General features: G+C 47.9%; 1 protein-coding gene across 4 annotated transcripts in view; it reads right to left on the reverse strand.

Annotated features, from left to right (window-relative positions):
• RUNX1 (RUNX family transcription factor 1) overlaps positions 1 to 13,234 on the reverse strand; it is a 164,348-nt gene that overhangs the window by 61,063 nt on the left and 90,051 nt on the right. For all 4 annotated transcript variants that reach the window (XM_048071509.2, XM_048071511.2, XM_048071510.2 and 1 more), the window contains 2 exons: positions 9,960 to 10,213; positions 5,609 to 5,765 (listed from right to left, as the gene is read on the reverse strand). In XM_048071509.2, the coding sequence (XP_047927466.1) occupies positions 5,609 to 5,765; positions 9,960 to 10,213 (411 nt within the window). The remainder of the gene's footprint in view (positions 1 to 5,608; positions 5,766 to 9,959; positions 10,214 to 13,234) is intronic.

Here is a 13,234-nt window from a genome sequence, read left to right on the forward strand (position 1 = left end):
GCAGTATCCTGGTAAGCCCAACTTCTTTTATCATTGCAGAAAACAAGAAAATGCTCGGAGGATAGTGTCTGCCTCATCCTCATCGTTACCCTGAGTTTAAAAAATGTACAAGCACAGCTCTGCACAACCAAAAAATAGATTTATTGTTATTGGAATGAGGGCAGTGGTTCAGCACTTGGCATGGTCACTGTTTACAGCAGTAATGCTCCCGGAGACAGGAAGTTCTCAAAATCACTCTGCCATTATTTTTCTCCTGTTGACGCTTTCTGATTGAGAGTTCTTTTGCCCAGACCAAATTTTAAGTAACCCAGCAGAGTGTTTGTGAGCTGGCAAAGATAGCTCCAGTCATGCTCAGCCTCGCAGACCACATGATGTTTTCAGTCCAGACACCCTCGCCGAGCTGTATCATATACTTTCTTACACAATCAGCAATTCATAGAAAAACGGCTGCACGTACCGGGAGTGCACCGAAGACGACTCGGGCTGGACGCCTGTAACACGCGAGCCGTCTCCCCCGCCTCCTCCAACCAGCAAGCCTCTGCCAAAGGCTTGCACCGGGACAGCAGTCGTGCTTAAAGGGCTGCGTTTGCTAATTAATCGCACGGCGACCCGTGCTGTCAAACTCGAAATACGCACTGACCCGTCAGGAGTCCGCTCGCTGGACGCCTGCACGGTGACCTGATAAAATTAACGGCATGTCCAAGCAACCCTAAGTCACTCAAAAACTAAACGATCGCTTCCAGCCTCTGTCTTTTAGAGAAAAATTCTCCGCTCAGGCCTGATGGGTAGACAGAGAGGAGCCCTGTGATACAAACCTATTTGTAACCAAATCAATTTGTACCCCAAACACCCAGCCAGAGCACCAAACAACCTCCCGCCAGCGCATCCGCTACCACTGCACACCCTTCAGCCTGAAGTATCACTAAGCAGTTGTTTTGCAGTTCTACCAACTGTCCCTTTTTCAGCTTTGATGATTTCTGCTGCGTTTCTTCTATTTTTGTCTCGTCTGGCAAGTGTGGCGAGTTGTTACTTCAGTATCTGATACCACGTCCCCTGAAGCATTCCAATGGTTTGGACCTGGACCCGGGTGGCTGCTTAATACTGATTTTACGACCCTGCTGAAGAGCATCCTCCTCTGTTTTGCACATACTTTTATAATTTCGAATGCACTTAAGTAAAAATAAAACAATTTTTAACAAAATGCCTAAATAACACAAGCACAAGCTGAAGCTACACAGAAGGAGCAAAATTCTGACTTCAGAAGACCAATAAAAATAATTGGACTCAGGATCCAGCCAGCAATTTTTGTGTTTTAAGTATTTCTGAGATTCCAGCTTAAACTGATTTTTCTTCCCCAAAATTATATCCAGAAGGAAGAGTTCTAAAGGCAGAAACTTATGGTTATGCTTGGTAATCTCCCTCTTATATTCTCCGACCAGCTACTCCTGTGAAAAACGGGTACTTCCTAGGCTACGAAGAAATTAAAAAAACATCGTTAAATTTATTCACATATGCTTAATCCTGACAGCAGGTAAAAAATATATATATGTGGGGTTAATGCTCAGTTCTTTCCAAAACTCAGTATTTAAAAAGGCCTTGCTGGAAAGCTAGCTGCATCACGAAGCTGCAGCTACAGATTTCAGCTTTAGATTGAGATTTTCTGCAGCAAGCCAAGACACTTCCCCATCAGCTACTGTTATGATAACCTATTAAAAATTATTTTCATCTGGAAAACATGTTTATTTGTTGTTGTTGTTGTTGGTTTTTTTTAACGTTACATTTACAAAGAAGATAGTTACTGGGATTAATGATTCCATGAGGAAAATATGTAATGCTTACTGAGCCACGAAGCTTGCCCTCTCCAAAATAACTATTTATTTTTAGTTTTATCCAATGAACTTCCATGGTGCCAGGCTTTTTGCATTGGATTTATTTCATCATAGTAACCTAAACTGGTTCATTATACATTAAGAAAACAGGGTACTCTGCATTAGCAGCATTTTGAAGTTTGAAACTTTTATGAATGGAGGGAGAAAAATAAAGATTTTTTTTTTTTTTTGTAATCATGCAAGAGGGGCTGAGATTGGCTGAAGTTTTAAACTACATTTTTCTTTCAGAAATTACTTACTCGGGCTTACAAGCCAGACAGGCAGGTTTTCCCAGTAGCATTCTCAAACTAGGGTGAGGAATAGTAATTCTGGGCCCCAGCCAATTCCAATGTAAATCTGTTTTGTTCAGGAAAGCCAGCCAAATTGCTTTTATACAACATCTCGTTGTTTCAGGAGACCTGTGATATTCTCAGCTCCCAGTCCTGGTGTCAAGAAAATAAAGTGCTTTTTTTTTTTTTTTTTTCAATTCTGAACTCTAGGCACAGCCAGAGCAGCATAGGGCCACTGCTTGCTAGTAAATAGGAAATAAGCAGCGAAACACTGATCAGTTCTTTAAATTGCAGCCAAATTTGGTTCATGCTTTGACAGATGCACAGGATCAGACCTCTGAATGGAGTAAATTGTTGTAACTCTCTCATGGTGAGAGGAGAGCCACTTATGTGCTATGATGGGGTTGGGGACAATAGTCTTATGCAAGGGCATTTGAAACAGTCGTCTTGCTAGACCTTGCTCATTTAAAGCTCACAGAAAAAGATTTAAACCATTTATCAAGAATGACAATTTTCCCCTCTTTTAAAAGCGAGAGGGAAGTGGCTTGCCGACAGTTCCGCAAGGCTTTTAATGGGGCTGTTTACAGCTGAGCGGCAGCCGACATGTAGTGAAAGAAATCGAGGCACGGACCAGGACTGTCACTCAGCAAAGCCATTCCTTATTCTCCAGCAGTGATTTTAAATCACCCAAGGTACACAAATAATGTCCACTATGACTGCAACCGATGTGAACTTTCAGTCGCTATTCATATAATATTCCTGGCATCACATTATCACTGGTGGCAACTGAACTTATTCAAACTCAAATATTACACAGCAAACAAAGTTTCGGTTAATTTTCCTCTAGCGAAGTATCAAAGGAAGCAATGCCCTTTGAAGCAGCCACCTTCTGCTTCAGGCTTTATACAAATTCAACAGAACAGCACCCCAGAAATCATGTACCAAATGCAAACAATCCACACCTTTGGAAAACAATCCCCTGTTAGAGGAGTAAACACAGGCATACATTAGTCACTGGCTCCAAAGATGGGCGGCCAATGGGGCTTGGGAGATCTGACCTCCGAGACTGACTAACAGCATGCAGTGCTCCCAAACCACTGCTGCTGAGATGATCCCGAGCACCAGAGCACCACACAACGCAGGACATCTGTGCCCGCACGCACATGTGTCTGTGGCTGAGTGCCGGCCGGCAAGGGGCTGAGCGAGGCACCCCTCAAAGCCCTTCTGCATGAACAGCCACTGTTCTCCCCTCCTCCTTCCCTCCCTCCGCCGCTGAATTTTGACCTTGAAAATCCCACAGTTCACTGTTGTGATTCCTAGCTTCGCTGCCGTGGCCAGGAACTGAACTACAGGTTTGTTTTTATTAGCTTCTCAGCCACTTTGCCAGCTATTCATTTGAATCTTCTAAACAGTCATCTCTGAATCATAATGCAAATTCCATTTACTGAAAAGGTGGAACCTTTAATATAACAAATGAACACATTTAATGACTGATACTTTTAGACATTACAGCATCTCTCATGTTTTCAGTAAATGGATATAATTTTCTCTGCATTACCCTATTATTATTCTTTGCTAGCATTACGAAGCTACGTTCTCAGCTGCGGGTGTTTTCCAACAAGTACATTTTGAAGACAGCCCAAACAACATGATTTAAAAGACATCTCCCTCTGTATCCTCACCTAAAAATGCTGCTGGATACTGAGGGATTGGATGGGTATTTTATACTTAAAATGTATTTGCTGCTTGCATCCGTGTTTCCACGGCACCATGTTCTTCCAAAATTGCAGCCTGCATTTACACTGGAAGAATATCCTCAAATGCATTTGACTTCAAAGGCAAATAGAAGCTGTTGCGTATAATCAGAATGACTTCCTCAGCCTAAAGCCTGACCCATCTGCCACTGGGAGTAAAAGGTTTTGAGAAAGAGAGCAGAAGTGGGTCACCTTTGCAACGCTCCTGAAGCATGCTTGTTGTAAGTCAGTGCGTGTTTGTAAGAGCCACGCGTGCCACCATGCACCAGGACATGGCCCGGATTCTCAAAGAGTGCCTACATGGGAGCGGAAGGTGCTGAGAAAGGGTCAGCGTACCCCAGGGTATTCAATCTGGTCGTGAGAGACAGCAGCTCCCAAATTGCTCCAAAAGGCAGTATAAGGAAACCTATTTAGGTGCCGTAGATACTATCGCTTTGATTTGTGAATGTTACAGCACTGAATTGTCCCGAAACAACAATGTTGTCTTTGGAACACCGTGATGTTATGTTCCGATTTTACTTGAAGATACAAACTAGACAAAAGGAAAACACATAAGTAAATACCACACGAAGTCACATGGAAGATGTGACAGTTTTTCAGTCTTGACCTTAAACCAGAGAGGCCGATTGTTTCTCTGTGCTTTTTCCAAGCAGCAGCTCACCGGTTTCAGTAGGTTTGCTTTAACCACCCTGGCCACACAAAGGCACTCCGCTCACAGGAGCAAGGGCAGTAATGCAGGAGGAGTGCTTCAAATAATCTTGTAACAGAAACCTAAACACGATTGCTTGGAATTTATGGTTTTCAAGATTATGGGCTTGAGCCAAAGAGCAAAGTTACTACAAAGGGTCCTTCTGTCGATGTTACGGGCTTTTGGATCACGCTTTGCACGCCTGTTTACACACACGATACATGAACTGCACATGCGAGACACTATTTTCAGCTTTCTAACAACATTTACATATAGTTACAGTCTAAGTCAGCTTTGACTCTTGTTATTCAGACTCATAATGCTTTTCTATTTGTACCAGTAATTCCTGGTTATCACAGAGATGCAGGAAGTCTGACATTAAGCTCATCTATTTGGCTCTGTTCTGTCCTACCCCATCCTATGCACCTTGCAGTAGTAGTACATTAAATGCCTACTGTATATGACTCTATGTCTACTCCAGAGAAAAAAAGGTCAGAAAAAGTGCCCTATCCCTTAATCACATTGTGATGAAGCTGGAAAAAAAAATTAGATCTATGTGGGCTTTATTTGTAATTTTAGGTCGACTCATGCTGTTGCAGAGACTGGCTTTTCCAGAGTTTGCCTGTGAGCCCTGAGACAGTCACGGTTCTCTACACAAGCTGACAATTCCTATTTTAAATTGAAAATATGTTATTTAAACTTAAACATGCGTAATATTGTGCTGTTCTAAATTGTCAGGGAGAATTCTGTAGTCAAAACGAGGTTCACTGAGCATGGTATTTTTTTTTAAATGAGAACTTACTGTATAAAAATTGAAATAACGTGGAGGACAGGCTAGAAAAAAACAAGAAAAACACACAGCTGGCTCTGTACCTTTGGAATTGGCCTAAATCAGATCTCCCTACTGTCGAAAACTCTACATACCCCGCATTCAAATTCTCTTCGCGTAACCAGAACTTGACATAGCTGGTAAAGATGACTGAACTGCAGCTGTGAACAAATACCTACCTCTTCCACTTCTACCCACAAATCTGAGGTCGTTGAACCTTGCTACTTGGTTTTTCATGGCAGCTGTTGCATTTCTGAGTTCTGCGGAGTAGTTTTCATCATTTCCAGCCATTACCGTCACCAGCGTCCCATCGGGCACGTCTCCCAAGGCCACCACCTATGGAATCAAAGCGCAGGATCCTCAGCTTCCTTATGCGACATTTATTTTCAGGCACAGATTACCAACAATTTAATGTGATAAAATAGGAAAGACCGGCAACAACAAAAATAAACAGGGACTAAAAGCCATTTGGGGAAAACCGAAATCACTTCCACTACTACCTTCCAGAGTTGCGGCCACATTTTTACACTGATGCGCGCCCGAAATACAAAGTATAATGGGCACCCCGGCATGAAAAATACATGAAATCAACTTTCCAAAATATACTTCTGTAATTGGCAATAAACAAATTCAAGTAACAGGAACTGATTTTGACCTGATTTACATCAGCGGCACTACTTTTAAGCTACAGCAAAGTCATGTAAATGTAAAATTCAAGAGAAAACAAAACCAAGGCAATCATCTCACGGACTCTGAGGGTCAAATTCCCCACAGTTGCACCAGTTCTCTCTCTGCTCATCACCCCTATCTGAATACATAAATTCAGAATAAGTGCATGAAGAAACAGGCCTCAACCGAATGTTTAATTGCAACTTACTAAACAATTTTTTTTTTCATTTGGAAGCATGAAAGCAAATCATTGACTTAGAATTCAGCTGTAGCCTGGTGGATGGAAATTGCAATCTGAACTAATGAAACCTGCAACAGCTCAGACGCTTTCACCTCGTTCTAAAGGCTTGCATTGTAGCTCCTTAGCACCAGCATCTATCAAACAAATATTCAGGAACGCAGGATTCACTGCATTTTTGACATGATGCTCTGGGAGATGTATGGATTTCTAACATTAATCTGTCTGGCTTGTATCTGCAACATTCACACTGGTAAAACTAATAAAAATTTAATTTTATCTTGTCTACTTGAGCAGGACTGAATTCTCAACACAGTTTTACCTGGCTATTGCCCTGCATTGAATGGATGACTGGAGTATCTCTTGATTTGCTCTGGCAAAAGTAAGAGCTTGAATCGGGTCCTCTGTCATAGTTTTTCTTAGAACCTGCTGCTCTTGCTAAGAAGTTCCCCCAGTTAAGTCTACAGTAGTGCAGTAGTGATCTCAGCACCACTATCACCAAAAAAAAAAAAAAAAGAAAGAAAAAAAAAAAGAGGAAAAAAGGCTCTAGCTTGTTTTTATTTCCTCTTTTACATATTCTAAGAGGAAGTAGTCCTGCACCAGGTCCTCTGAGTTGCTGCTTGATATTTTTCCTTCCTCTTAGCATTTTCTAGCTTACGTCCATGCAGTTATAATTGGTTCCAACTTGTCACAGCCTGGTCTGATTGCTATTAGTTTTCTGAACAAGATCAGCAGCCCCTTTACTTAATCTGTCTCTGATGCTTATTCCCCAGTAATAACTGTTTCCCCCAATAAGACAGGGGTCCTCAGCCACGGGTATTTTGGACTCTCTCCTTATACAGGGGCTGCCTCCCTCACTTCAGTGTCATTTGTCACCTATAACCCTTATTTTCACTTCCACATACGAAGTTAAAATCACTGTGTCAAAATTCCCTCTTTACGTATATATTTCAGCTTCCTCTTTCCCATTCCTCTGCGGCTCACGCTTTTGTTTCTTGTTCTCCTCTGCGTGCCGTAAGCCGCTCCTGTGGCCTGTTCTGTGCTCAGCATTCTGCTTTTCCAATTCCCCTGATCTTCGCATAAAATAGTCCCTGCTCGAAACGTTTAATCTAATAAATTCTCTCTTCCAGAGCGTTGTGTAACGAGGCACGCTGTCTCACAAGATCAGCCGCTGTGAACCTGATGCACTTTCCCGGTTCATAGGAAGTTATCAGAAAACCTTAATTCAGGCACGTATATTAAAGACAGAAGAAAGAGAAAGGGGAAAACCTGGGCATTACCCTCGCCTCCCTCTGATGCAAATGCGTGCCTGCTCACTTAAGGAAATACCTGCTAGCATTTTTAGGGATGAAAAAACCTTCACAAAACCAGGGTCAGCTGTCTCTTACCAAACAAATATTTAAAACCACCATTTTCAAATTACACTGAAGGCAACCTTGTCGATAAGAAACGCGAAGAAAATATTAGAAACAAATTCTAAAAAAATGCAGAGTGAGGAAAAGAAACTAGAGTTAAAAGTCACAAACAGTAGAAGCAGAAATATAAACATTTACATTGGAAAAAAGACTAAACAGATAAGTTGGGACTTGGTGACTGGCATTATCTAGTACCTTGTTGCACTCTTAAAAATACGGATTTCCAGAGAAGTGGGAAGTTGCAGCATTGACAGCTATCTGAATTACTTACTGCTGGTGCATCAATCAAACAAAATTGGCCTTTTAAATTAAGATTTAGATTATTTCCAAGAAGCGCTTGGAAAATGAATCTGTACGGCACCTTATTAGAGTTATGCATTTTTCTCTAAGTTTCTGAGAATCGTGCTTTATTTTAGAAAAAAGTAATGCACGGAGATGACCGTTTTGGTCGGGAATAATACTCTGATCCTACAGATCGAATAGAACTAGTGAATTTTGATAAGGAAACGTGAAGAGGAAACTCTCTCTTCCTCTTCATAGCGATGCAATATCTGTGAGCAAACACTTAATAAAGCTCAGCGCTTTTTTTTTTTCTTTTTCTTTCTTTTTTTTTTTTTTGGGTGTCAGGTGAGAATAAGACATTGGCAGCCCGGGAGCGAGCGGACTTGTCTCGTTTCGGCACGATCCAAACTCTCTTACGATCCGAATCGCCTCGCGATCTGAGTCGCGACTTTCTCAACGCCGGCAGCAAGGGGGGTCCCCCTCCAGGGGAGCGGTTGTGGGGTCGGGAGCTCCTCGCAATCCCCTTCAGCCGGCCCTACGGGGAGGCTCTCCCGTTTTGGGGGTTTTCTCTCCGCGCTCGCATCTCTGTGCTCGCTCTCGCCTTCTCCGCGGGAGCCGAGGCTGCGGTCGGGCGGTGGCTGCCCCGTGTCCCGTGTCCCCCGGCCACGGCCACGCGTGGCAGTACCCCGCCCCGGCTGCGGGGGATCCCCCTTAGCGGGCACATGCGGGGACGGGGCTGGAGGAGCGGGGTTTCGCACGCAGCGGCTGTGCCTTCCAGCAGGAGAGCTTCCCGAGCAATTAGCAGCACTCGCCCGCTGCGTGGGCGACAGGGAATTAATTAACAGGAACGCGGGAATTTAGGAACTGGCCCTGCCGATGAGTGCCTGCCTTCCCCCAGACTTGTCTCCGCGGGAACCAGAAGGCTCTCCGCACACAGCACAACTTTTCCCTAAAGCAGCGCTTCCCAAAATCTCGGGAGCCGGGCTGAGTGCCTTCTCTCCCTTTCCTCCTCCCCCCCCCCCCCAAAAAAAAAAGAAAGACCGGGGGCTGCCCTCCTTCAGCAAAGCCGTGCCGAGGCAGTGGGGTGCAGCAGCGACGGGAGCGGGAAGCACAAAGCTGACGATTCCCCATCAGCCGTCCCAACTCCAACCCGGGGCTTTCGGGGCTCCCTCCTGGGAGAACGGGGTGACGAGGGGACAATTACCTTATTTCTTCCCCGTCTCGGACGCACGGCTACAGCAGTAGCACGAAGGGCAGCGTATTCAGCCAGAGATAGGCCGAAGTGGGAAAAGAAAAAAAAAAAAAAAAAAAAAAAGAAAAAAAAACGAGCAAGGGGAGGGGGTGAATTTTGCCTCAAGCCGGGTAACGGGAAAGCAGGCCGGGGGAGGGAGGGATGTGCAACGAAGCGGCCGCAGGAGGCAACGGAGGGTAGGCCCCGAGATTTACTATTCAAACCACCCCAAATAGTAATAATAATAAAAATATATACTTGTTATAATTATTATTATTTTTTTTTTTTCTCCGCAGCCACCGGGGGCTGCTGCCCGGAGCTCCGGGCCGCCCGCGATGGGCAGCGCCTGCATCTGCTCCCCTGGGCGGCCAAACTTTTCGGGTTTGGACATTTATATATACATATATATATATTTAATTTTAATTAAAAAAAAAAAATTTCAGAGTTACGGGAGAGAGGCAGCGGCCGGGGGGTCCCGCCCGTCCCGCCCGCACCCGCTCCGCTCCCCGGGTGGCTGCGGCGGGCGAAGGGAGGGAGGCTCGGGGCTGTCCCCCCTCGTGTGTCCCGTCTCCCCCCGTGTGTCCCGTCCCCTCCGTGGGTCCCGCGTGTCCCGTCCCCGCCGCGTGGGTCCCATCCCTCCCCCGGCCGCCCCGTGCCCCCCAGGATCGCGCTGTCGGGCGGGCGGCAGGACGTACCTTGAAGGCGATGGGCAGCGTCTTGTTGCAGCGCCAGTGGGTGGGCAGCACGGAGCAGAGGAAGTTGGGGCTGTCGGTGCGCACCAGCTCCCCGGGGTGATCCGCCAGGACCTCCACCATGCTGCGGTCGGCGCTGCGCAGCTTCCCCGCCAGGGCGCCGCTGTGCTCGGCGCCGGGCAGCGGCAGCGGCTCGCTCATCTTCCCCGGGCTCAGCGTGGTGGAGGGCGGCGTGAAGCGGCGGCTGGTGCTGGTATCTACGGGGATACGCATCACAACAAGCCTGTTGAGTGAGGGACCTCCACAGAGTTCTTACCAAGCAGCCAAGCGAGCGTAACTCTTCGGCGAGCCGCTCTCTGGGGACCAACATAAACGGATACGGGCTGAGCACCCGGGGGAAACTCGGTTCTACGCCAGTCCCCAAAGTTTAATTTTTTTTTTTTTCTCTCTCCTCTTTGCCGAACGCGGCTGCGGCAGCGAGCACGCCGAGACTTAACTCTTGGCTTCCCGGTGCCGCGGCAGAGGCGGCGTTAATCCAGTAAGAGAAAAGGTCTTCGGTGCGGGGCCGCACCGCCGCGCCCGGGCATTGAGGGCTTTGGCGTGGCCAAAAGTTCCCGCAGGGCACGCTCCGGGAGGGCTCCCCAGCAAAAGCTACGCGAGTGGGGTGAAAGCCGGGAGCAGGAGAAAGCCGGGCTTCCCGGGGAGGCAGCTGCCTAGCGCTTTCTTCCAGGTGGCTCCTCTACAGTCCCGGGGGGAAGCGGAGCACATCAGCGTCTTGCGGAGGCGAAAGTCGCTCTTACAAGCAGCGAAACGCGGGGTCGGTTTTGGGCTTTGTGCTCAAAGGTCAGCCGGCTGGCACCGCACAGACATACCCACGCAGGCACACACACACCACGTACACCGCGCTTCATCAAACATTTACAGTATCATCTGCGGAGGATTTAACCACGCCGGGAATCCATTAACGTTCTCTGCAGGGTTTTGGTTTTAAGCAGCCTTGGAAATCGGCTTCAGTAGTTTGGTTTGCGAGTGCTCATGGCATGACCTCTCAATAATTCTCGCGAAAAAAAAAAAATTAAAAAAAAATAAAAAAGAAAAATAAAAAGCTCAGTGCATGGCATTCAAGCTTCAGATCTCTCTCTGTGCACTTGTCTTTGGTATAACGCCTGCCATGAACGCAAGGAAAGGTTGCAGCCGCTCACGAGCGCTGAGGCTGAGAGGTCCACATCTGAGAAGTTGGGTTTGGGGATGTTGGTTAAATTGTGGGTTCTCCCTGCGGTTTTGTGTGTGCAACAGCGCTCTCTCTCTCTCACTCACGTTCCCCTCAGCAGACAAACCAACAGCCTGCAACAACTTCGAAAGTCATTGCCAATTAGTATTATTTTTTTTTTTTCGGTATCTGAGGCAGCCTTCCTCTAATCCGGCCGCAGGAGCCGGCTGCTTACCAACACTTTAACCGCAGCAGGTGGAAGCCTGCTTTGGGAAGCATGGCTCGTCTCCCCAGCGGGGTGGATGGGGGCTGGCTGCGGGCAGAGCCCCCGCACCCGGCCAAGCGGCGGCAGCCAAAAACACCCGATGGCAAAAAGCACCCAGGGGAGCGGGTGGGGGCAGAGCCGCTAACCCCCAGGCGGGGAGGAAGCAACGGGGGAAAAAAAAAAAAAAAAAGAAAACAGGAAAAAAAAAATAATGAAAGCCAACGAAATGAGAAAGTTCCCAGGCAGGGTCACAAGTCACAGCCTCCAGCCCAGACGACGGCTCAGGATAAAGCACATTTCCACAGCGGGGAGCTCCCGGGGTCTTCGCAAAGCTTCCCACGGCGCCGGCACCCGTCGGCTCGCTGCCGCCCTTTGCCCCCCGTGGTCTGCCCGGCCCGGCCCGGCCCGGCCCGGCTCGGCTCGGTTCGGCTCCGCTCGGCTCCGCTCGGCTCCGGCGCGCGCCGCCGGGATGAATGGAGGAGGCGCGCGGCGGGCGGCGCGCGGAGGAATGTCATCCCCGCGGCTGCTTTGCATACGGGCGGCGCGGCGGCCAATCAGCGCCCTCCCCGCCGGCAGCCAGGGCGCGGCCGCGGGCCAGGGGCTCCCGGAATTGGCGCGCCCGCCGCCGCCGCCGCCGCCGCTACTGTGCGGGCAGCGCCCGGCCGGCGCGCGCCCCCGAGCGCGCCCCCGAGCACGCAGGGCTCCGGGTCCCCGAGACCCCCGCAGACCCCCTCCCCCCCCTCTCCCCGGTGAGCCCCGTCCCGGTACGTTACACCGGGCTGATGGCGTGGCTGCCTGTTTTTTTTTTTATCATTATTATCATTATTTACTTATTTATTATTTTTATTTTTTCTGGGGGGGTGTGCGCTGGAGTTCCTCCATCCCCCGGGAAGGGGGGCTTGGGGCTCCCCCGGGACGAGGACGGGGCCGTACCCGCACCCGCTGCAGCTCCGCCGCGGGGCCGGCAGAGGGGGCCCGCCGCCTGCCCTCGGCGCTCCGCCGCCCGCCGCGGGGACCGGGGCTGCGGGACGGCTCCGCCCGGCTCGGCACGGCTCCGATCGGCACGGCACGGCGGGGGGAAGCCCCCCGTGTCACGCCTGTGCGTCTCTGTGATTATTATCATTATCATTATCATTATTATTTATACATATATATTTTTTTTAACTCCGTCTTCCCGCACGGGCGCTCCCCGCCACCAGTTGCGCCCCGCCGAGCGCTCGCTTGTTGGAAATTAACCTCGGGTTTAAGTTATTGCGGAGATGTTTTCTGCCGGTGGGAGAAAAAAATAAAATTGTACGGGCGAGTGGCTGGTGGAAACTGCCGCGTGGAAGCCGTCTGGGGTGTGTTAGTGGCTGATAACTTTTTACGGGCATTACAGAGATAAGAAGAGCTATTTCAGTGATGCGCACACATCCATATACATAGCCTAAAACGCTAAAATACGCATATAGTGTTTGGGTTTTCTTTTTCTTATTTTCTTTTTCTTCTTTTTCTTTTCCTTTTTCTTTTTCTATTCCCGCTTTCTTTTCCCTTTCCCTTTTCTTTTTCTTTTCCTTTTTCTTTCTCCTTTTCTTTCCCTTTCCCTTTTCATTTTCCTTTTTCCTTTTCCCTTTCCATTTCCCTTTTCTATTTTCCCTTTTCCCTTTTCTTTCTTTCTGCTCTGCTTCTTCTATTTTAGTTAAGAGGTAGGGAGTATTTTCTGTTTAAATTAATCAATATATGAACTATAAATCCCACTCAGTGCTTTGCATCCTTTCTCAATCTGAGCTTCATATAAATACAAAATCAAGCCATTCTATTACA

Source organism: Anser cygnoides, chromosome 1, assembly GCF_040182565.1.
Source record: "Anser cygnoides isolate HZ-2024a breed goose chromosome 1, Taihu_goose_T2T_genome, whole genome shotgun sequence".
Taxonomy (NCBI): Eukaryota; Metazoa; Chordata; class Aves; order Anseriformes; family Anatidae; genus Anser; species Anser cygnoides.